Here is a 21698-nt window from a genome sequence, read left to right as displayed (position 1 = left end):
TGCTGAAGGAAATCCTTGTGATTGACGTTTTCCAGGAAATGAGCAAATGACAATACTGTATTTGTTATGGCTTCACATATCAACAACAGTGTGAGTTATTAAAGTTCCATTCAACATTTCAAAGGTCTGGAAAGTCAAATTGGAATCAGTTTTTATCACTCAAAACTTTTCAACCTTTCTATATGAGGATAATCTATGAGATCATATCGCTCTTTTCAAGACTGGCTCCCACTAATCTTTTGAAAACGGTTCAAGTTGACCTTTTAGACTTCTGAAGAGCGCTCCATCCCAGGCTCAAACCCAAAAAGCTGCCGACATGTTGCTAGACTCAAAGGGGTCATATTAGGACTTTTTTGTACGTTTAAAAGACTTCCTTGTGGTCTACATAACATGTGATGGTGGTTCTTTGCTCAAAATGTTGATGTAACTTCTCATTAGTTCCGTAATTTGTCTCCTCTAATCAAAAACTGTACTGTAGCTCATACCCATCACTTCAGAGCCATGCAATGTACAAACCCTGTTTCCATATGAGTTGGGAAATTGTGTTAGATGTAAATATAAACGGAATACAATGATTTGCAAATCCTTTTCAAGCCATATTCAGTTGAATGCACTACAAAGACAACATATTTGATGTTCAAACTCAAAAACTTTTTTTTTTTTTTTGGCAAATAATAATTAACTTAGAATTTCATGGCTGCAACACAGGCCAAAGTAGTTGGGAAAGGGCATGTTCACCACTGTGTTACATGGCCTTTCCTTTTAACAACACTCAGTAAAGGTTTGGGAACTGAGGAGACACATTTTTGAAGCTTCTCAGGTGGAATTCTTTCTCATTCTTGCTTGATGTACAGCTTAAGTTGTTCAACAGTCCGGGGGTCTCCCTTGTGCTATGTTAGGCTTCATAATGCGCCACACATTTTCAATGGGAGACAGGTCTGGACTACAGGCAGGCCAGTCTAGTACCCGCACTCTTTTACTATGAAGCCACGTTGATGTAACACGTGGCTTGGCATTGTCTTGCTGAAATAAGCAGGGGCGTCCATGGTAACGTTGCTTGGATGGCAACATATGTTGCTCCAAAACCTGTATGTACCTTTCAGCATTAATGGTGCCTTCACAGATGTGTAAGTTACCCATGTCTTGGGCACTAATACACCCCCATACCATCACACATGCTGCCTTTTACACTTTGCGCCTATAACAATCCGGATGGTTCTTTTCCTCTTTGGTCCGGAGGACACGACGTCCACAGTTTCCAAAAACAATTTGAAATGTGGACTCGTCAGATCACAGAACACTTTTCCACTTTGTATCAGTCCATCTTAGATGAGCTCAGGCCCAGCGAAGCCGACGCGTTTCTGGGTGTTGTTGATAAACGGTTTTCGCCTTGCATAGGAGAGTTTTAACTTGCACTTACAGATGTAGCGACCAACTGTAGTTACTGACAGTGGGTTTCTGAAGTGTTCCTGAGCCCATGTGGTGATATCCTTTACACACTGATGTCGCTTGTTGATGCAGTACAGCCTGAGGGATGGAAGGTCACAGGCTTAGCTGCTTACGTGCAGTGATTTCTCCAGATTCTCTGAACCCTTTGATGATATTACAGAGCGTAGATGGTGAAATCCCTAAATTCCTTGCAATAGCTGGTTGAGAAAGGTTTTTCTTAAACTGTTTAACAATTTGCTGACGCATTTGTTGACAAAGTGGTGACCCTCGCCCCATCCTTGTTTGTGAATGACTGAGCATTTCATGGAATCTACTTTTACACCCAATCATGACACCCACCTGTTCCCAATTAGCCTGTTCACCTGTGGGATGTTCCAAATAAGTGTTTGATGAGCATTCCTCAACTTTATCAGTATTTATTGCCACCTTTCCCAACTTCTTTGTCACATGTTGCTGGCATCAAATTCTAAAGTTAATGATTATTTGCAACAAAAAAAAAGTTTATCAGTTTGAACATCAAATATGTTGTCTTTGTAGCATATTCAACTGAATATGGGTTGAAAATGATTTGCAAATCATTGTATTCCGTTTATATTTACATCTAACACAATTTCCCAACTCATATGGAAACGGGGTTTGTAATGTTTAGGCTTTTCTGGAATGTTCATTGAAGAAGATCAATGCAGGTGTGGTCTAGCAGTCATACTTGGCTTTCCAGGAGTACTAGAACCGTATTAATTGATCTTCCTTACAGGGACTACTGAATTCGTACTACAAAAAATATAGAAATTGACTTGATTTCAGACTATAATAATAATAATAATAATAATACTTGGGATTTATATAGCGCTTTTCTAAGTACCCAAAGTCGCTTTACATGTTAAAAACCCATCATTCATTCACACCTGGTGGTGGTAAGCTACTTTCGTAGCCACAGCTGCCCTGGGGTAGACTGACGGAAGCGTGGCTGCCAATTTGCGCCTACGGCCCCTCCGACCACCACCTGTCATTCATTCATCATTCATTCACCGGTGTGAGCGGCACCGGGGGCAAGGGTGAAGTGTCCTGCCCAAGGACACAACGGCATGGTAAGAGGTGGGGAGCGAACCTGCAACCCTCAGGTTTCTGACACGGGCGCTCTACCCACTACGCCATGCCGCCCCGACTATAAGGCGCCCTTTTTACCATGAATTGATATACGTGGACCCCGACTTAAACAAGTTGAAAAACTTATTCGGGTGTTATCATTTAGTGGTCAATTGTACGGAATATGTACTGTACTGTGCAATCTACTAATAAAAGTCTCAATCAAAAGTTTCAATCAAAACCTTAAAATCCTTTAATTTTCTCAAAAATGAACAGTGCGCCTTATAACCCGAATGTACGTATTCATTCTGGTTGTGCTTACCGACCTCGAAGCAATTTTATTTGGTGCATGGTGTAATGATATGTGTGACCAGTAGATGGCAGTCACACATACGAGATATGTGTGGACTGCAGGTGGACGCCTGTTCAATAAATGACGCTAGCAAGCACCCGTAAGCAAGCAACACCAAAACTTTGATGTTTCATTGAGAATATAGAACATTACACACGGCGCTTAAAAATCCGTCTAAATGTTTTAGTACAACTTTGGTAAGCTACAAAGCCTCACCGCTTGGATTGTCGGAGCATTACAGCTACCATAGTCAGACGTACTGTGCTTCAACATACAGGTATTATTATGGTGTATGTATAAAAATCCCTATTAGCAGACATATTATCTGGTGTTTTTTTTTGCAATTTTATGTAAAACCAACTGTTCTTACCTTTCTTGTACCTGCTGATGTGTATTTGGGATCTGCATAAAAGGTGCGTGCGTCCCCCATTATAGTCTGCGCCGTAGTCAATAAGCTCCTTCTTTATTATCTATCTTCTTGTTGTGGGGCATTTTGCCATTTCTAATATAAACTAGTGTACAGTTCCAACTTATATCTGTCAGTATATTCGCTATGGAAGCGCTAAAAATCTACCGGTACACCAAAGATGACGGGGAGAAGACACTGACGTAGTGGAGGCAGGTAAACAAGACGGCGCATCCTGAAGAGACGGTCAGAAAGCGACTTGAAGATGGTGTGTAAAACATCATCTATGAACATTTTGACCAAAGAACCACCGTTACATGTTATGTAGACCACAAGGAAGTCTTTTAAATGTTGAAAACAAACCATAATATGACCTCTAAGGCCCAAGATGTTTGTTTACATGCTTTTTTTTTATTTCTCTTTGCTATTTGGGCTTATGGGACCCTAATTAGAATAAAAAATAAGAATCATCTTTTGATATGATGTACTTAGTCCATAAGTACACAAACGTGTACTTCATGTTTAGTGACATGCTAATTCTTATTTTTACACTTTTTTTTCCCAAATTCCATTGCACGTTATACTCTTCTGACACCACCAGATGGCAGTATAAGTGTGCACATAAGTGGCCATAAGACCCCAATTCAGTAGTGTACACAATTTTGGGAATAAGAGCTAAAAGGTGCTGTCCACGCATGTTCGCCACTAAGCCTTTATTAATGCGCCTTATAATCTGGTGCGCCTTTTGTATGAAAATCCACCTGTAAAGACTCGCTCATGGGGAGTGCAGTGCGCCTTGTAATCCGGTGCGCCTTATGGTCCGAAAAATATGGTGCTGTCATATACACACATTACTGTCATGACGCTGTCATTGTAAGTCAACTGTAGTATTATCCATTAAACCAGGGGTCGGCAACCTTTACCACTCAAAGAGCCATTTTGGCAAGTTTCACAAATTAAAGAAAATAATGGGAGCCACAAAAAAAATTAAAATGAAAAACACCGCATACAAAGCTTAAACGCTTTATGCTATGTTAACCAGGGGTCTCCGAGACACGCACTTTAATGTGGAAATTTGATGTTAGTGCAGCCCGCGAGTTGTGAATAAATGGCGCTTGATAGCGTCATACTTGCCAACCCTCTCATTTTTCCCGGGAGACTCCCGAATATCAGGGTGTGATGACACTGCTTTTGGCGCCCTCTACAGCCTGCCCAAACAGCGTACCTGCTCGACCACATGCAGAATGCAGTTTCAGCTTGCTCACGTAAGTGACAGCAAGGCGTACTACCTCAGCAGCCACACATCTTACACTGACGGTACCAATACCCAGAATCCCATGCAGCCCTAACTCTTCCGCTCAACCAACGCACGGAGAGGGGTGGGGGGGTTGATGTGTGGGGGGATTTGGTGGTAGCGGGGGTGTATAATGTAGACCGGAAGAGTTAGGGCTGCATGGGATTCTGGGTATTGGTTGTGTTGTGTTTATGTTGTGTTACGGTGGGATGTTCTCCAGAAATGTGTTTTTCATTCTTTTTTGGTGTGGGTTCACAGTGTGGCGCATATTTGTAACGTAACAATGTTAAAGTTGTTTGATACGGCTACCGTCAGTGTAAGCTGTGTGGCTGATGACTAAGTATGCTTTGCTGTCTCCTATGTGTGCAAGAAAAAACAAAACATACAACATGTGGCCGGGATGGCACGCTGTTTGTAAACACTATAGAGGACAATTAATGCAGTGCAATTAGGGCACTCCCTTTATTTAGTAATTAGAGTGTAAATAGGATTATATTTTCCCTGGGAGTTATCTATGAGAGACACTGAGATCCATAAGTCTCCTGGGAAAATCGGGGGGGGGTAGGCAAGTATGTAGCTGAGCCGCATCAGAGTGGTCAAAGAGCCGCATGCGGCTCCGGAGCCGCGGGTTGCCGACCCCTGCATTAAACTGTATCCAATTGTATTTGCAATCAGCAAAGTATGTGAAAATAGCGTCTAAACCTCACAAAATGCCATTTTGAATATTCCGCTCCGAACCCCTTCGGTAATTTTCGTAGATTGGATGTCACCGTGGTAACGCTTCTGCACTGTTGACAGTGTTATCAGATCAGTCATACTGGAAATTTGCCAACATTGCAAAGATACTTTTTTTTTATCCCTTCGTGAAGATTGCGATTGATTCTTCATCTAAACGGGATTATGTGAGCGTCCCGTCGGTCGGCATCCCAGCAAGAGTGGAACTTGTAAAGAGTTTGTTTTATTATCGTTAGTATTTACACTATATTGCCAAAAGTATTTGGCCACCAGCCTTGACTCACATATGAACTTGAAGTGCCATCCCATTCCTAACCCATAGGGTTCAATACGATGTCAGTCCACCTTTTGCAGCTATTACAGCTTCAACTCTTCTGGGAAGGCTGTCCACAAGGTTGCAGAGTGTGTTTATAGGACCATTCTTCCAAAAGCGCATTGGTGAGGTCACACACTGATGTTGGTGGAGAAGGCCTGGCTCGCAGTCTCCGTTCTAATTCATCCCAAAGGTGTTCTATCGGGTTCAGGTCAGGACTCTGTGCAGGCCAGTCAAGTTCATCCACACCAGACTCTGTCATCCATGTCTCTATGGACCTTGCTTTGTGCACTGGTGCACAGTCATGTTGAAAGAGGAAGGGGCCCACTCCAAACTGTTCCCACAAGGTTGGGAGCATGAAATTGTCCAAAATGTTTTTGGTATCCTGGAGAATTCAAAGTTCCTTTCACTCCTGAAAAACAACCCCACACCATAATTCCTCCTCCACCAAATGTCACACTCCTACCACTTTGTGGCAGAGTTGCCGTTGTTCCCAAATTCTTCCATTTTCTTATAATAAAGCCGACAGTTGACTTTGGAATATTTAGGAGCAAGGACATTTGTTGCACAGGTGGCATCCTATGACAGTTCCACGCTGGAAATCACTGAGAGCGGCCCATTCTTTCACAAATGTTTGTAGAAACAGTCTCCATGCCTAAGTGCTTGATTTTATACACCTGTGGCCGGGCCAAGTGATTAGGACACCTGATTGTCATCATTTGGATGGTTGGCCAAATACTTTTGGAAATATAGTGTATGTTTAGCACCTAGCAATGCGGCTAATGCTAGTGTCACAATAAAGCTGCATCCGTTCAGCACCGGGCTTCTAAAACGTATTGCTCATCCTCTTTGTGTTCGGGCTCCAAAATATAAGGTTTTGTGTCATCATTTTTCCCAAAGTTATCGTCGTTGACTCTCACAGAATCTGCTTGATTAGCATTGTTGTTGATGGGGAAGGGATCTGTGGCTACATCAATCAATCAATCAATCAATCAATCAATGTTTATTTATATAGCCCTAAATCACAACATCCTCGGTTCAGAGCCCACATAAGGGCAAGGAAAAACTCACAACCCAGTGGGACGTCAATGTGAATGACTATGAGAAACCTTGGAGAGGACCGCAGATGTGGGTAACCCCCCTCCCCCCTCTATGGGAGACCGGATGCAATGGACGTCGAGTGGGTCTAACATAATATTGTGAAAGTCCAGTCCATAGTGGATCTAACATAAATAATAGTGAGAGTCCAGTCCACAGTGGATCTAACATAATAGTGAGAGTCCAGTCCATAGTGGATCTAACATAATAGTGAGAGTCCAGTCCATAGTGGATCTAACATAATAGTGAGAGTCCAGTCCATAGTGGATCTAACATAATAGTGAGAGTCCAGTCCATAGTGGATCTAACATAATAGTGAGAGTCCAGTCCATAGTGGATCTAACATAATAGTGAGAGTCCAGTCCATAGTGGATCTAACATAAATAATAGTGAGAGTCCAGTCCACAGTGGATCTAACATAAATAATAGTGAGAGTCCAGTCCACAGTGGATCTAACATAATAGTGAGAGTCCAGTCCATAGTGGATCTAACATAATAGTGAGAGTCCAGTCCATAGTGGATCTAACATAATAGTGAGAGTCCAGTCCATAGTGTATCTAACATAATAGTGAGAGTCCAGTCCATAGTGGATCTAACATAATAGTGTGAGAGTCCAGTCCATAGTGGATCTAACATAATAGTGAGAGTCCAGTCCATAGTGGATCTAACATAATAGTGAGAGTCCAGTCCATAGTGGATCCAACATAATAGTGAGAGTCCAGTCCATAGTGGGGCCAGTAGGAGACCATCCCGAGCGGAGACGGGTCAGCAGCGCAGAGATGTCCCCAACCGATGCACAGGCGAGCGGTCCACCCCGGGTCCCGACTCTGGACAGCCAGCACTTCATCCATGGCCATCGGACCTGTGCCCCGCCCCCACTCACCCCCCTTCCACAAGGGAGAGGGGGTCAGAGGAGAGAAGAAAACAAACGGCAGATCAACTGGTCTAAATAGGGGGTCTATTTAAAGGCTAGAGTATACAAATGAGTTTTAAGATGGGACTTAAATGCTTCTACTGAGGTAGCATCTCTAACTGTTACCAGGAGGGCATTCCATAGTACTGGAGCCCCAATAGAAAACGCACTATAGCCCGCAGACTTTTTTTTGGCTCTGGGAATCACTAATAAGTCGGAGTTCTTTGAACGCAGATTTCTTGCCGGGACATTTGCTACAATACAACCAGCAAGATAGGATGGAGCTAGACCGTGTAGTATTTTATACATCACAAATCACGTGACTGGCTTGCTCATTATCAACTATTTTGATCACATCTATTTACTCGCAAACTGTGTTAGTCTTTTGGTGTCATAAATCAGATATATTTGATAAAAGCTTCGATATATAGAAGCAACTTGTTCTTCCATTCTACTTTAAGTTCACCTCTAAAGGTTATAGTGCATCTGGATAGTCTTAACAATGTATATATCCATCGGTTATTCTGTCAATTTGCCGATGGGAGCAGCATTTTTCTTATCTACTGTTTAACGACTGTGTCTTGGTTTGAGCAGCACTAGACTTTATCTCTCCTACCTTTTCTGTCTCTCACTTGAAGTTCACCCAATTCACTATCTACAGAAGCCCAGGCTTCCTTATATGTCACTCAATAGTTCTTTCATGCATGCACACACACACATGCAGGCCTTGAACCTGCACCCCCATCAGTCCCAGGTTGAGTCATTGTCATGCATATGAGACCTTAGGATGCGCGGGTAAAGGCTCTCTTATCGGGAGGCCTTTTGTCTCTACAGTGAGACGTGAGACAGACCATCCATCCATCTTCTTCCGCTTATCCGAGGTCGGGTCGCGGTGGCAGCAGCCTAAGCAGGGAAGCCGGAAGAGACGGTCAGAAAGCAGCCGTAGAAGGTCTGTGAAACATCATCTATGCAACATTTGAGCAAAGCACCACCATTACATGTTATGTAGACCAGTGTTTCTCAACCACTAGTGTGCTGGGAGATACAGTCTGGTGTGCCGTGGGAGATTATGTATTTTCACCTATTTGGGTTAAAAATATTTTTTGCAAACCAGTGATTATAGTCTGCAAATGATGTGTTGTTGTTGAGTGTCGGTGCTGTCTAGAGCTCGGCAGAGTAACCGTGTAATACTCTTCCATATCAGTAGGTGGCAGCAGGTAGCTAATTGCTTTGTAGATGTCGGAAACAGCGGGAGGCAGGGTGCAGGTAAAAAGGTATCTAATGCTTAAACCAAAAATAAACAAAAGGTGAGTGCCCCTAAGAAAAGGCATTGAAGCTGAGGGAAGGCTATGCAGAACGAAACTAAAACTGAACTGGCAACAAAGTAAACAAAAACAGAATGCTGGACGACAGCAAAGACTTACTGTGGAGCAAAGACGGCGTCCACAATGTACCTCCGAACATGACGTGACAATCAACAATGTCCCCACAAAGAAGGATAAAAACAACTGAAATATTCTTGATTGCTAAAACGAAGTAGATGCGGGAAATATCGCTCAAAGGAAGACATGAAACTGCTTCAGGAAAATACCAAAAAAAGAGAAAAAGCCACCAAAATAGGAGCGCAAGACAAGAACTAAAACACCACACACAGGAAAACAGCAAAATACTCCAAATAAGTAAGGGTGTGATATGACAGGTGGTGACAGTACACCTACTTTGAGACAAGAGCTATAGTGGTGCATGCTTGGTTATGGTTTAAAGTCATATCCAACAATTGCGACAACGAATTTTTACTGTCAACTGAGTTTTGTTTTTTAATGATTTCTGCTGGTGGTGTGCCTTGGCTCAAAAAAGGTTGAAAAACACTGGTGTAGACCACCAGGAAGTCATTTAAATGGTCTGAAAAATACGGTAACTTGAATTACATTGGAAGCAAACCACGTTCATGTTGTTCCGCACATGATTATGGAAATTAAAAAAACGCGTTCAAATATAAGAACTTGTTGATTACTCAACAAATATGATTTGTCCTTATCCACACATTAGGAGCTTTTCAGCGTGAGTACACTTCTTCTACTTTTTTGTGCCGAAAGCACACACAACTACACACATGTTGGAGAAATGACGTCGAGAAACCGTCGGCTTTTTCTCCAGCAAAGCAATTCTTCTGAAAGCCTTAGTTTAAGTTGAAGAGTTTTTCCACTCATCTATTTTTGTGCAACTTCTAACAAAATCCCTCCCATTGAAGAACAAATGTTCCTCAGACCACCACTTAGTTAGTGCCAAGCGTTGGTGGGAGTGCAAACGTGACTACTGTGCATTTGAAAACAAATCATCCATTGGGGGCTTCTGAAAGACACTCTCCATTTTATTCCACACACTTAACCCACTTAGAGTCTCCATTTGTCCACCGCTGTGTGTGGCGCTCCATTAAGTGCCACTCCGGTTTGACAATGATTACGCTATATATTGCTGCAACAAGTCAGCAGAACAGGTACGTAAATTATTGAGGTTGTTCCTAGAAGTGTTACGTGTACAGAGGGTAGGACACGACACGGACAACGGGGGCGTAGTATTAGCTCTATGTTTTTTTTATATAAATACTATATATATAAATAAAAAACAATAATATTAATAAACTAGATAATGGCGAGTGACTAAATCCAAAAGTGTACGGTGTGTGACTATGTGCGGGAATTAACTGCTGAGTGTTACCGTGAGTGTTGAGCGGGACGCGGACCAAAAGGGGCAGGGCAGGCTCGTAGATCCGTGAGACAGGCAGGAAGTCGGGGCGATAGAGAGAGGCGTTGAAGGTCCGTGTCCAGGCGGGAGGTGGAGATCCAAGAGGCAGTCAGGGAAGCAGAGGGAACAAGGGGAGACGAGACACACAGCTTGGAGGTCTGCTATTGGAGCGACAAGGAGGACACGAGACGATAAACACGACGGGGAAGAAAACACAGAGAGAGCAGGTTTGCATAGAGTAGATATCATGATCGGTGGTCAGTCGAAGCGAGTATGACGATCCTCCTGGTAGGAGGGGGTATCCCTTTATGGAGGATGCCTGTGCGTGACTTTGTTTAACGTGGGGAGACTGGTGCACAGACAGTCACCACACGATCCTTGGCAAATCCGGGTCAGGGTCCAGTGGCATGGAGTCCAAGAGGACTGGAGACCTTTTTCTGCTGCAGCCTTCATCCGCCATCCCAGCCGTCGTGACGCTTCATAGGGTTAGCAATCATCCTCCGCCTGTTCCACCGTTGAGGTCTTGGGTTGTTATTTCCCCATAACTGGGCCCACATGGATGCGGGGGTGCCTTCTTCCGCCATCGCAGCCGTTGTGGTAGTTCTTACATCTACCGTCTTCCGCCTGCTCCACCATTGAGGTTTTCACCGTATCTCTGGCTAGGGGTCAGTCAGGTACTAGGCCTTTGCCAAGGGCCACCTGGGGTAACAGTAGTAAAGGGGTTAACCTCCTAGTGCCCCAAGACCCTGTAGAGGAGCCTCCATTGCCGGATGCACTTTAATGTCTTGCCCAGGACATAGAGTAGATATATGGCTTACTGTACAGGACAGGCAGCTACGTTCTGGCACGGGACAGCAGGTTGTGCAGACTTATGAAGGCAGGTATTCTCATTAGCGACAGGTGCGTTTATTTGCATAATATTGATTGCAGCAGGAGATGAGTGCCTGTGGGCGTGTCCAGAGGGGCACATTGAGGAATGCTTGCGCCGTGACAAGAAGATGGTTCCCATTATTCATGTACTTTTGAGTGTTTTGGAGTTAGGGTCATTTACACTGCAACTTTTCACCAATGTGTATTATGTTTGCATAGGTCTAGCTCTGTAACTCTACACCAGAGAATAATACCTCAGGGTCACAAATTCATCTTTCTAAGTCCAACAAAATTGTGTCTTTTATTGCTTTGACCAGCGGTAGAAAATGAGTCCGTGTCTCTCTCTCTCTCTCTCTGGCTCCCACTCCAACTTTTAATAGGTCATAAAAATATCAATAATTATCGATACCGACAAATGTAAAAAACATATATTGTGGCATTCAGCCAAATTGCCCCTCCCTACACATACCTGACGACAATCAATAGATTGATGTTGTCACGGTGAGTCTGGCAATATTCAATAAGTGAAATGAAGTACTTCTTTTTCTGTTGTTTGTTTTGTCTTCAGCCAATATTGCTCCCTGAGATGGCGTCAATCCCGTTAAAAGTCATCACTTGAGTTGGCCAGGACCAAACACAGCAATGATTCTCATCAATACACACATGGCTGAGTGTTAATGATACTGATGTCGATCATCGCACGAGTAAATGAACAACTTCACCTGCTGAGTCACATTCTGCCGATAAAGCGTGACGAGGAAGAAATGAAGAAAGACGCGTGGCGGCTCAAACATGGCGACAGGTGGAAGTGAAAAGTAGCAGCGGGGATGAGATCAATCAATCAATCAATCAATCAATGTTTACTTATATAGCCCTAAATCACGAGTGTCTCAAAGGGCTGCACAAGCCACAACGACATCCTGGGCTCAGATCCTACATCAGGGTAACACAAAACTCAACCCAATGGGATGACAATGAGACCGGTGCACTGGACGTTGAGTGGATCTCGCATAATATTGTGAGAGTCCAGTCCATAGTGGATCTAACATAATAGTGTGAGAGTGCAGTCCATAGTGGATCTAACATAATATTGTGAGAGTCCAGTCCATAGTGGATCTAACATAATAGTGTGAGAGTCCAGTCCATAGTGGATCTAACATAATAGTGTGAGAGTCCAGTCCATAGTGGATCTAACATAATAGTGAGAGTCCAGTCCATAGTGGATCTAAAATAATAGTGTGAGAGTCCAGTCCATAGTGGATCTAACATAATAGTGTGAGAGTCCAGTCCATAGTGGATCTAACATAATAGTGAGAGTCCAGTCCATAGTGGATCTAACATAATAGTGTGAGAGTCCAGTCCATAGTGGATCTAACATAATAGTGAGAGTCCAGTCCATAGTGGGTCTAACATAATAGTGAGAGTCCAGTCCATAGTGGATCTAACATAATAGTGAAAGAGTCCAGTCCATAGTGGATCTAACATAATAGTGTGAGAGTACAGTCCATAGTGGATCTAGCATAATATTGTGAGAGTCCAGTTCATAGTCGATCTAACATAATAGTGAGAGTCCAGTCCATAGTGGATCTAACGTAATATTGTGAGAGTACAGTCCATAGTGGATCTAACATAATAGTGTGAGAGTCCAGTCCATAGTGGATCTAACATAATAGTGAGAGTCCAGTCCATAGTGGATCTAACATAATATTGTGAGAGTCCAGTCCATAGTGGATCTAACATAATAGTGTGAGAGTACAGTCCATAGTGGATCTAGCATAATATTGTGAGAGTCCAGTTCATAGTCGATCTAACATAATAGTGAGAGTCCAGTCCATAGTGGATCTAACGTAATATTGTGAGAGTACAGTCCATAGTGGATCTAACATAATAGTGTGAGAGTCCAGTCCATAGTGGATCTAACATAATAGTGAGAGTCCAGTCCATAGTGGATCTAACATAATAGTGTGAGAGTCCAGTCCATAGTGGATCTAACATAATAGTGAGAGTCCAGTCCATAGTGGGGCCAGCAGGAGATCATCTTGAGTGGAGACAGGTCAGCAGCGCAGACGTCCCCAACTGATGCACAGATGAGTGGTCCACCCTGGGTCCCGACTTTGGACAGCTAGCGCATCAACTGTGGTCACCGAGTCTGTGCCCCCCCCCCCCCCCCCCGCCCCCTCCACGAAGGAGAGGGGGGCAGAGCAGAAGAGAGACGGCAGATCAACTGGTCTAAAAGGGGGGGTCTATTTAAATGCTTCTACTGAGGTAGCATCTCTAACTGTTACCGGGAGGGCATTCCAGAGTACTGGAGCCCCAATAGAAAAACGCTCTATAGCCCGCAGACTTTTTTTTGGGCTCTGGGAATCACTAATAAGCCGGAGTTCTTTGAACACAGATTTCTTGCCGGGACATATGGTACAATACAACCAGCAAGATAGGATGGAGCTAGACCGTGTAGTATTTTATACCTAAGTAGTAAACTCTTAAAGTTGCATCTTTAGTGCACAGGAAGCCAGTCCAGGTGAGCCAGTATAGATATATATATGTAGGTATATACAGTATGTATATAAAGGTATACACAGTATATGCGTAATATGATCAAACTTTCTTGCTCTTGTCAAAAGTCTAGCAGCCGCATTTTGTACCAACTGTAATCTTTTAATGCTAGATGTTTAGCTGGGAGTATTTCCTCCAGGATGCAGCTCATCTTCATGGGGCTTCACAGGACGCTCGCCTTGGAGATGATGGATGACGGCAAGGTGACGAGAGATGGAAATATCTCAGCTCGTATGCTCATTTGTATATTGATATTCACACATGCGTGTCACCGAGCACAGTAATGAGGCAGCCAAGTCAAGAAATTCACGTCATCGCCGCTCTGAAAATATTTCAAGCTAATGTTAGTCGGTTATTGGCTGTCTGTCTATTTTTAGGTGAGTTTTATTTTGAACCTGCATACACGGTTACAGTGGAATGGATCTCTTGTTTACCATTCAAAACCCAACATGTCCGAAAGGGAGAATTGATTGATTGAAACTTTTATTAGTAGATTGCACAGTACAGTACACACTCCGTACAATTGACCACTAAATGGTAACACCCGAATAAGTTTTTCAACTTGTTTAAATCGGGGTCCACGTTAATCAATTCATGGTAGAAGCAGAGCTTATTTGTTCGTAGAACACATTCTGTGTTTAGTAGGGTTGTCTCGATACCAATATGTTGATACCGGTACCAGTACCAACATGTAATTTGATACTTTTCAAAATAAAGAGGACCACAAAAAATGTCATTAGAGGCTTTATTTTAACAGAAAATCTCATGATACATTAAACATGTTTATTATTACAACAAACAAAGACTCCTAATTAGTCTGCTGACATATGCAGTAACATATTGTGTCATTTATCTAGCTATTATTTTGTCCAAATTATGATGGATTATTCATCTACTTGTTCATTTTCTGTTAATAACTGCTTATTTTCTGTTTTAACATGTTCTATCTACATTTCTGTTAAAATGTAATAATCACTTATTTTTCTCTTGTTTGATACTTTACATTGCTTTGTTGTAGCAGTAGTTTTTAGCGCGTCCGTAGCGAGTCTACTGACAGATATAAGTTAGAACTGTACGCTACTTTAGAGTAGAAATGGCCCACAACTGGAGGATAGAGAAGAAGAAGGAACTGGACTAGAATGGTGGACACATGCTCATTTTCAGGACTTATGCAGATCCCAAATACACATCAGCAAGTACCGATAGGTAAGAAAAGTTGGTTTTGCGCAATATTACGGAACAAAACACCAGATATGTATCCTAATAGGTGCCATTTTGAGGTCCTTATACACACCATAATAATACCGTATGTTGAAGCACAGTACGTCTGACTATGGTAGCCGTAATGCTCCAACAATCCATCAAGCGGTGCGGCTTCGTAGCTTACCAAAGTTGTACTAAAACATTTTGACAGATTTTTGAGCGTCTACTGTTCTATATTCTCTATGAAACATCAACATGTTGGTGTTGCATGCTTACAGGTACTTGCGAGCATCATTCATTGAACAGGCGTCAACCTGCGGTCCACACATATGTGTGACTGCCATCTACTGGTCACACATATCATTACACTATGTACCAAATAAAATTGCTTCGAGGTCCGTACGCCCAACCAGAATTAATACGTACATAAGGCTCCCCGAGAAAATAAAATGATTTTAAGTGTGAATACGGCGAGTGGTAACCTGGTAACTGAAAGGGCAGAAGAGTGACTAGTTAATGGACCCACCTGCTAAGAGTGGAAGCAGGTTTGAACTAACTCCACAATTGTGTCTGATTGACAGTCTTTGCCTGGCAACGGTCTCCTGGCATCCCCCAGAGAAAGTTCAGCCGAGTGCGCTGAACAGAGAAGGTGGCTATTGATTTTCTAGTTGTCTATTATTTTTATTTTTCACCCAGAAAGGGCCAAGCCAGCAAGTGATTTGTTTGCGCGTGAGTCGGTGTCTCCTCAGATGGGTGTTCAGGTGTGGTTGAGCTGCGTTGCCTATTAACGGTGTAAGTGTCAACCTGGGCAACCTGTTGCTTTGACGCTGTCTGCCGTTTGAATTAGTCATCCGACGCAACAACACACCTCATGCCGCTCCTTAATTGGATAGCAACTGGCAGGTGGAAGAGATCCTTCTTTGTTGTGGTGAGTTTGTACGCGTGAGAGGAAAAGGTGTTGCGTTTATTTCTAACCTCAGTTGAAACTTCTCTGGTAGCGATATCAAAGTCAAATTCTAAGTTGTGTCTCAAATGTGTCCACAAGTGAACGGACTGCCTTGGATTGTAATATTCTATAGTAAACCACATAAAGATGGCAATGTCACTTGATAAAAACTGATGGTAAACTGCATGTCAATGTACTTATACTGACCGATATCGTAGGACTCCTTAAACAATTCCACCAAATGATATTCCCAAGGATAAATAGTAAATAATTGATACCAAGCAGTAAACTAGAGGTGGTGGATTTAACATCCCTGATCTTTGCATACAGCACACTAATGCTAAAATCGCTCAAAGTTCATGTGTTAGCTTGATCTTCTGACCATGTTCTTGTTGCACTTGTTACTCGAGCACAATCCAGATGGAGATCTAAGAAAACTAGAGTCCAGTACAACACCTAGAACTCTTTGGTGATGGTATTTTAGATAATAATATGGTATGATTTGTAAGTATTTATAAGTGCAGAGACCTTCTGGCTGTAGGCACGCATCTACACAAAGTTGTGCAGAGACCTTCTGGCTGTAGGCACTCATCCACACAAAGTTGTGCAGAGACCTTCTGGCTGTAGGCACGCATCTACACAAAGTTGTGCAGAGACCTTCTGGCTGTAGGCACGCATCTACACAAAGTTGTGCAGAGACCTTCTGGCTGTAGGCACGCATCTACACAAAGTTGTGCAGAGACCTTCTGGCTGTAGGCACGCATCTACACAAAGTTGTGCAAAGACCTTCTGGCAGTATGCACGCATCTACACAAAGTTGTGCAAAGACCTTCTGGCTGTAGGCACGCATCTACACAAATGTTGTGCAGAGACCTTCTGGCTGTAGGCACGCATCTACACAAAGTTGTGCAAAGACTTTCTGGCTGTAGGCAGGCATCTACACAAAGTTGTGCAGAGACCTTCTGGCTGTAGGCACGCATCTACACAAAGTTGTGCAAAGACCTTCTGGCTGTAGGCACGCATCTACACAAACGTTGTGCAGAGACCGTCTGGCTGTAGGCACGCATCTACACAAAGTTGTGCAGAGACCTTCTGGCTGTAGGCATGCATCTAGCCCCTAAACATTCCTTGCAGATTGTGTCCAAAATGGATGTTCAATTGGATTAAAGTGACCTTTGATTAATTTGAAGTAAACATGTTTTTTTAGTGGTGTTGGAGTGCCAGTTTGTACATATCAGACCAGTCTACTCCTAAATCTCGGGCACACCTTGAGCTAGAATATTTGGCTGTCCTCCCTGCCCGAGGTGGCCAGCATAAAAAGCCTCTCCTGTTATTAAATGATCCAAGTGCGGATGGCGACGGTCCAAATGTGGTCGTACTGAGCTGTGTGTACTGTGGGAGGTGCTCGGGGGTCAGGTGGACATTCTGGAAGGACTTCATGCATAATGCCCAGAGTGGCAACAGCAACACGTCCTGACTCGCGCCGCCTTCTCACAAATAGTGTGTTTGCGAGCACGCACCGTTGGCCTTTTATGTTTAGGAAGGTTAGTGGAACGGTAAAGCTTAAACCCCCTTGTCACATTTGCCGCTCATCTGCAATTCTGCGGCACGGGCGGCGCTGCCCTGGGATGCACTTGGCAAGAAAGCGGCCAACGGGCGTATCTTCTTGCCAGCAGAGCGTGGAGGTAGTTTGCATGCCAGCAGCCGCAAGCTAATGCTTCACTAACCTTGTCACCCTCTTCTGATCCCATGTTTGCATGTGGATCCACACACAATCCTACTCTGCAGGGACCAACTAGCGCAAACAACGCTTGTTGCTCTCTTTGAGGGGACTGCGGCACATCTCAGAATGCAAGTTGAAAAAACAACTATCTGTTACTCAGAAGAAAGCATGGAACCAAAACAGCGCACCAAGCATGTGTTTCAAAGGAAGAATGATCAGAATCAGAATAGTTGAGCGGCATTTCTTTTAATGTTTGCCGCGCAAAAACGCCCTGATTCCACGCAACCCAGAAAGGAGAACTATATGGGAAGTGAAGGTTGGCTGGGAAGGATGCAGAGTCAATAACAACAGTTTCTGGTGCCAGGTAAGCAAGCATACATACAAAGGTGCTACATCTCAGGAACAGTGCATGAATACACTTTGCCTACTATGGACTGTTTATTTTTTCTTTTTGAACTGTTTTCAGAATGTGCCGTAAAATTAGCTGCGAGTTGCAACTGGTCTCCCCGGGCCACACTTTGGACACCCCTGTTCTATACGCCAAATGAAAACAATAAGAATGTTTCACCTTTTTCACCCATCCATGGACTGGACTCTCACACTATTATGTTAGATCAACTATGGACTGGACTCTCACAATATTATGTTATATCCATTATGGACTGGACTCTCACACTATTATGTTAGATCCACTATGGACTGGACTCTCACTATTATCTTAGTTCCACTATGGACTGGACTCTCACTATTATGTTAGATCCACTATGGACTGGACTCTCACACTATTATGTTAGATCCACTATGGACTGGACTCTCACTATTATGTTAGTTCCACTATGGACTGGACTCTCACTATTATGTTAGATCCATTATGGACTGGACTCTCACAATATTATGTTAGATCCACTATGGACTGGAGTCTCAATATTATGTTAGATCCACTATGGACTGGACTCTCACTATTATGTTAGAGCCACTATGGACTGGACTCTCACAATATTATGTTAGATCTACTATGGACTGGACTCTCACTATTATGTTAGATCCACTATGGACTGGACTCTCACAATATTATGTTATATCCATTATGGACTGGACTCTCACACTATTATGTTAGATCCACTATGGACTGGACTCTCACTATTATGTTAGATCCACTATGGACTGGACTCTCACAATATTATGTTATATCCATTATGGACTGGACTCTCACACTATTATGTTAGATCCACTATGGACTGGACTCTCACACTATTATGTTAGATCCACTATGGACTGGACTCTCACTATTATGTTAGTTCCACTATGGACTGGACTCTCACTATTATGTTAGATCCACTATGGACTGGACTCTCACAATATTATGTTAGATCCACTATGGACTGGACTCTCACTATTATGTTAGTTCCACTATGGACTGGACTCTCACTATTATGTTAGATCCACTATGGACTGGACTCTCACTATTATGTTAGATCCACTATGGACTGGACTCTCAATATTATGTTAGATCCACTATGGACTGGACTCTCACTATTATGTTAGAGCCACTATGGACTGGACTCTCACAATATTATGTTAAATCTACTATGGACTGGACTCTCACTATTATGTTAGATCCACTATGGACTGGACTCTCACACTATTATGTTAGATCCACTATGGACTGGACTCTCACTATTATGTTGGATCCACTATGGACTGGACTCTCACTATTATGTTAGATCCACTATGGACTGGACTCTCAATATTATGTTAGATCCACTATGGACTGGACTCTCACTATTATGTTAGAGCCACTATGGACTGGACTCTCACAATATTATGTTAAATCTACTATGGACTGGACTCTCACTATTATGTTAGATCCACTATGGACTGGACTCTCACACTATTATGTTAGATCCACTATGGACTGGACTCTCACTATTATGTTAGTTCCACTATGGACTGGACTCTCACTATTATGTTAGATCCACTATGGACTGGACTCTCACAATATTATGTTAGATCCACTATGGACTGGACTCTCAATATTATGTTAGATCCACTATGGACTGGACTCTCACTATTATGTTAGAGCCACTATGGACTGGACTCTCACAATATTATGTTAGATCCACTATGGACTGGACTCTCACACTATTATGTTAGATCCACTATGGACTGGACTCTCACAATATTATGTTAGATCCACTATGGACTGGACTCTCACACTATTATGTTAGATCCACTATGGACTGGACTCTCACTATTATGTTAGTTCCACTATGGACTGGACTCTCACTATTATGTTAGATCCACTATGGACTGGACTCTCACAATATTATGTTAGATCCACTATGGACTGGACTCTCAATATTATGTTAGATCCACTATGGACTGGACTCTCACTATTATGTTAGAGCCACTATGGACTGGACTCTCACAATATTATGTTAGATCCACTATGGACTGGACTCTCACGCTATTATGTTAGATCCACTATGGACTGGACTCTCACAATATTATGTTATATCCATTATGGACTGGACTCCCACACTATTATGTTAGATCCACTATGGACTGGACTCTCACAATATTATGTTAGATCCACTATGGACTGGACTCTTACTATTATGTTAGATCCACTATGGACTGGACTCTCACTATTATGTTAGATCCACTATGGACTGGACTCTCACTATTACGTTAGATCCACTATGGACTGGACTTTCACTATTATGTTAGATCCACTATGGACTGGACTTTCACAATATTATGCTAGACCCACTCGACGTCCATTGCATCCGGTCTCCCCTAGAGGGGGGGGGTGTCACCCACATATGCGGTCCTCTCCAAGGTTTCTCACAGTCATTCACATTGACATCCCACTGGGTTATGAGTTTGTGCAGCCCTTTGAGACACTTGTGATTTAGGGCTATATAAATAAACATTGATTGATCGTGCATCAATGTCTGCCGCTGCCACGTCATTATGACGGATCGACACGCGGAGGCAGTTTACAAGCCTTTTGGCTTTTTGACGCTCAATTTAGCAGACTGAATGAAATCCAAATTGAGTTGCTGGTTCTACTCGTGCTGCCCTAACAAGCCTCTTCACTTCTGACTCCAACATTTCCCGAACCCCTCTGCTCTCCTTGTCTCTCGCAGAGCTCGCTGACCAATGGCGGACGAGAAGCCCCGAGCAAGAAAGCGTGAAGAGCAGGAGCGAAGACGAGGGAGGATGTCAAATCCCTCCAGCTCTCGCCTCCCTCTGTGCTTCTGTCCATTTATTTATTTAGCGCCTCCCTCCTTTCCTCCGCTCGCCGTCCTTCTGAGCGTGTCATCTTGATGTGCCTCTCCTGATGCCCTGATTTATGGTCAAGTTGCGCAGGCACACCCAAATAAAATCCCGTGGTGATGAGCCTGCAGGTTGTGCGTCTTTGTGCGATGGCAGCGTGCTACTAATGTTGTGTGGCGTGCGATGGCAGCGTGCTAATAGCGCCCGCAGACGCTCTTTTCAAGCCACGCCGGCCCCGATTCGATTTGATAAAGAGGAAATGAAGTGGAGCACGGATGAACGTGCATTAACGTATTTGTGTCTTTGTTCACGAGCCGGGAAACTTGCGTGAAGGGAATGCGCGCGTGTCGTCCCTGCTGCTGTTACCATGGCGACGGCTTCGGTTTGCCAACCCTCCAGATAACCCTGAGGTCGGCGCACAGCTCGCCGTTTCATTCAGCCTGAGACGCTTCACTCAAACATGGTCGTTGGCAGACGTGTCGTCGTGCATGTTGAGGGACGAGCGCTCAGACTTATTTTAATTTATTATTGTATAACATGTTGGTCCCGGGCAGGCAAAATGAAGGAACTTTGCACAAACAATCACTCAAAATCCTTGACCCAAAACCATAACACCACCATCAGTGTTTAGACCAGTGGTTCTTAACCTGGGTTCGATCGAACCCTAGGGGTTCGGTGAGTCGGCCTCAGGGGTTCAGCGGAGCCTCCGCCACAAAGGTAAAGACAC

General features: G+C 43.4%; 1 protein-coding gene across 3 annotated transcripts in view; it reads left to right on the top strand.

Moving 5' to 3' along the window:
• LOC133655937 (MICOS complex subunit mic25-b-like) overlaps nt 1-21099 on the top strand; it is a 124667-nt gene extending 103568 nt beyond the window's left edge. For all 3 annotated transcript variants that reach the window (XM_062056713.1, XM_062056629.1, XM_062056795.1), the window contains one exon: nt 20842-21099. In XM_062056713.1, the coding sequence (XP_061912697.1) occupies nt 20842-20889 (48 nt within the window). In that variant the 3' untranslated portion in view covers nt 20890-21099. The remainder of the gene's footprint in view (nt 1-20841) is intronic.
• The last annotated feature ends 599 nt before the right edge of the window (nt 21100-21698 follow it).

Source organism: Entelurus aequoreus, linkage group LG01 (assembly GCF_033978785.1).
Source record: "Entelurus aequoreus isolate RoL-2023_Sb linkage group LG01, RoL_Eaeq_v1.1, whole genome shotgun sequence".
NCBI lineage: Eukaryota > Metazoa > Chordata > Actinopteri > Syngnathiformes > Syngnathidae > Entelurus > Entelurus aequoreus.
This window is presented reverse-complemented; position numbering and strand designations above follow the sequence as displayed.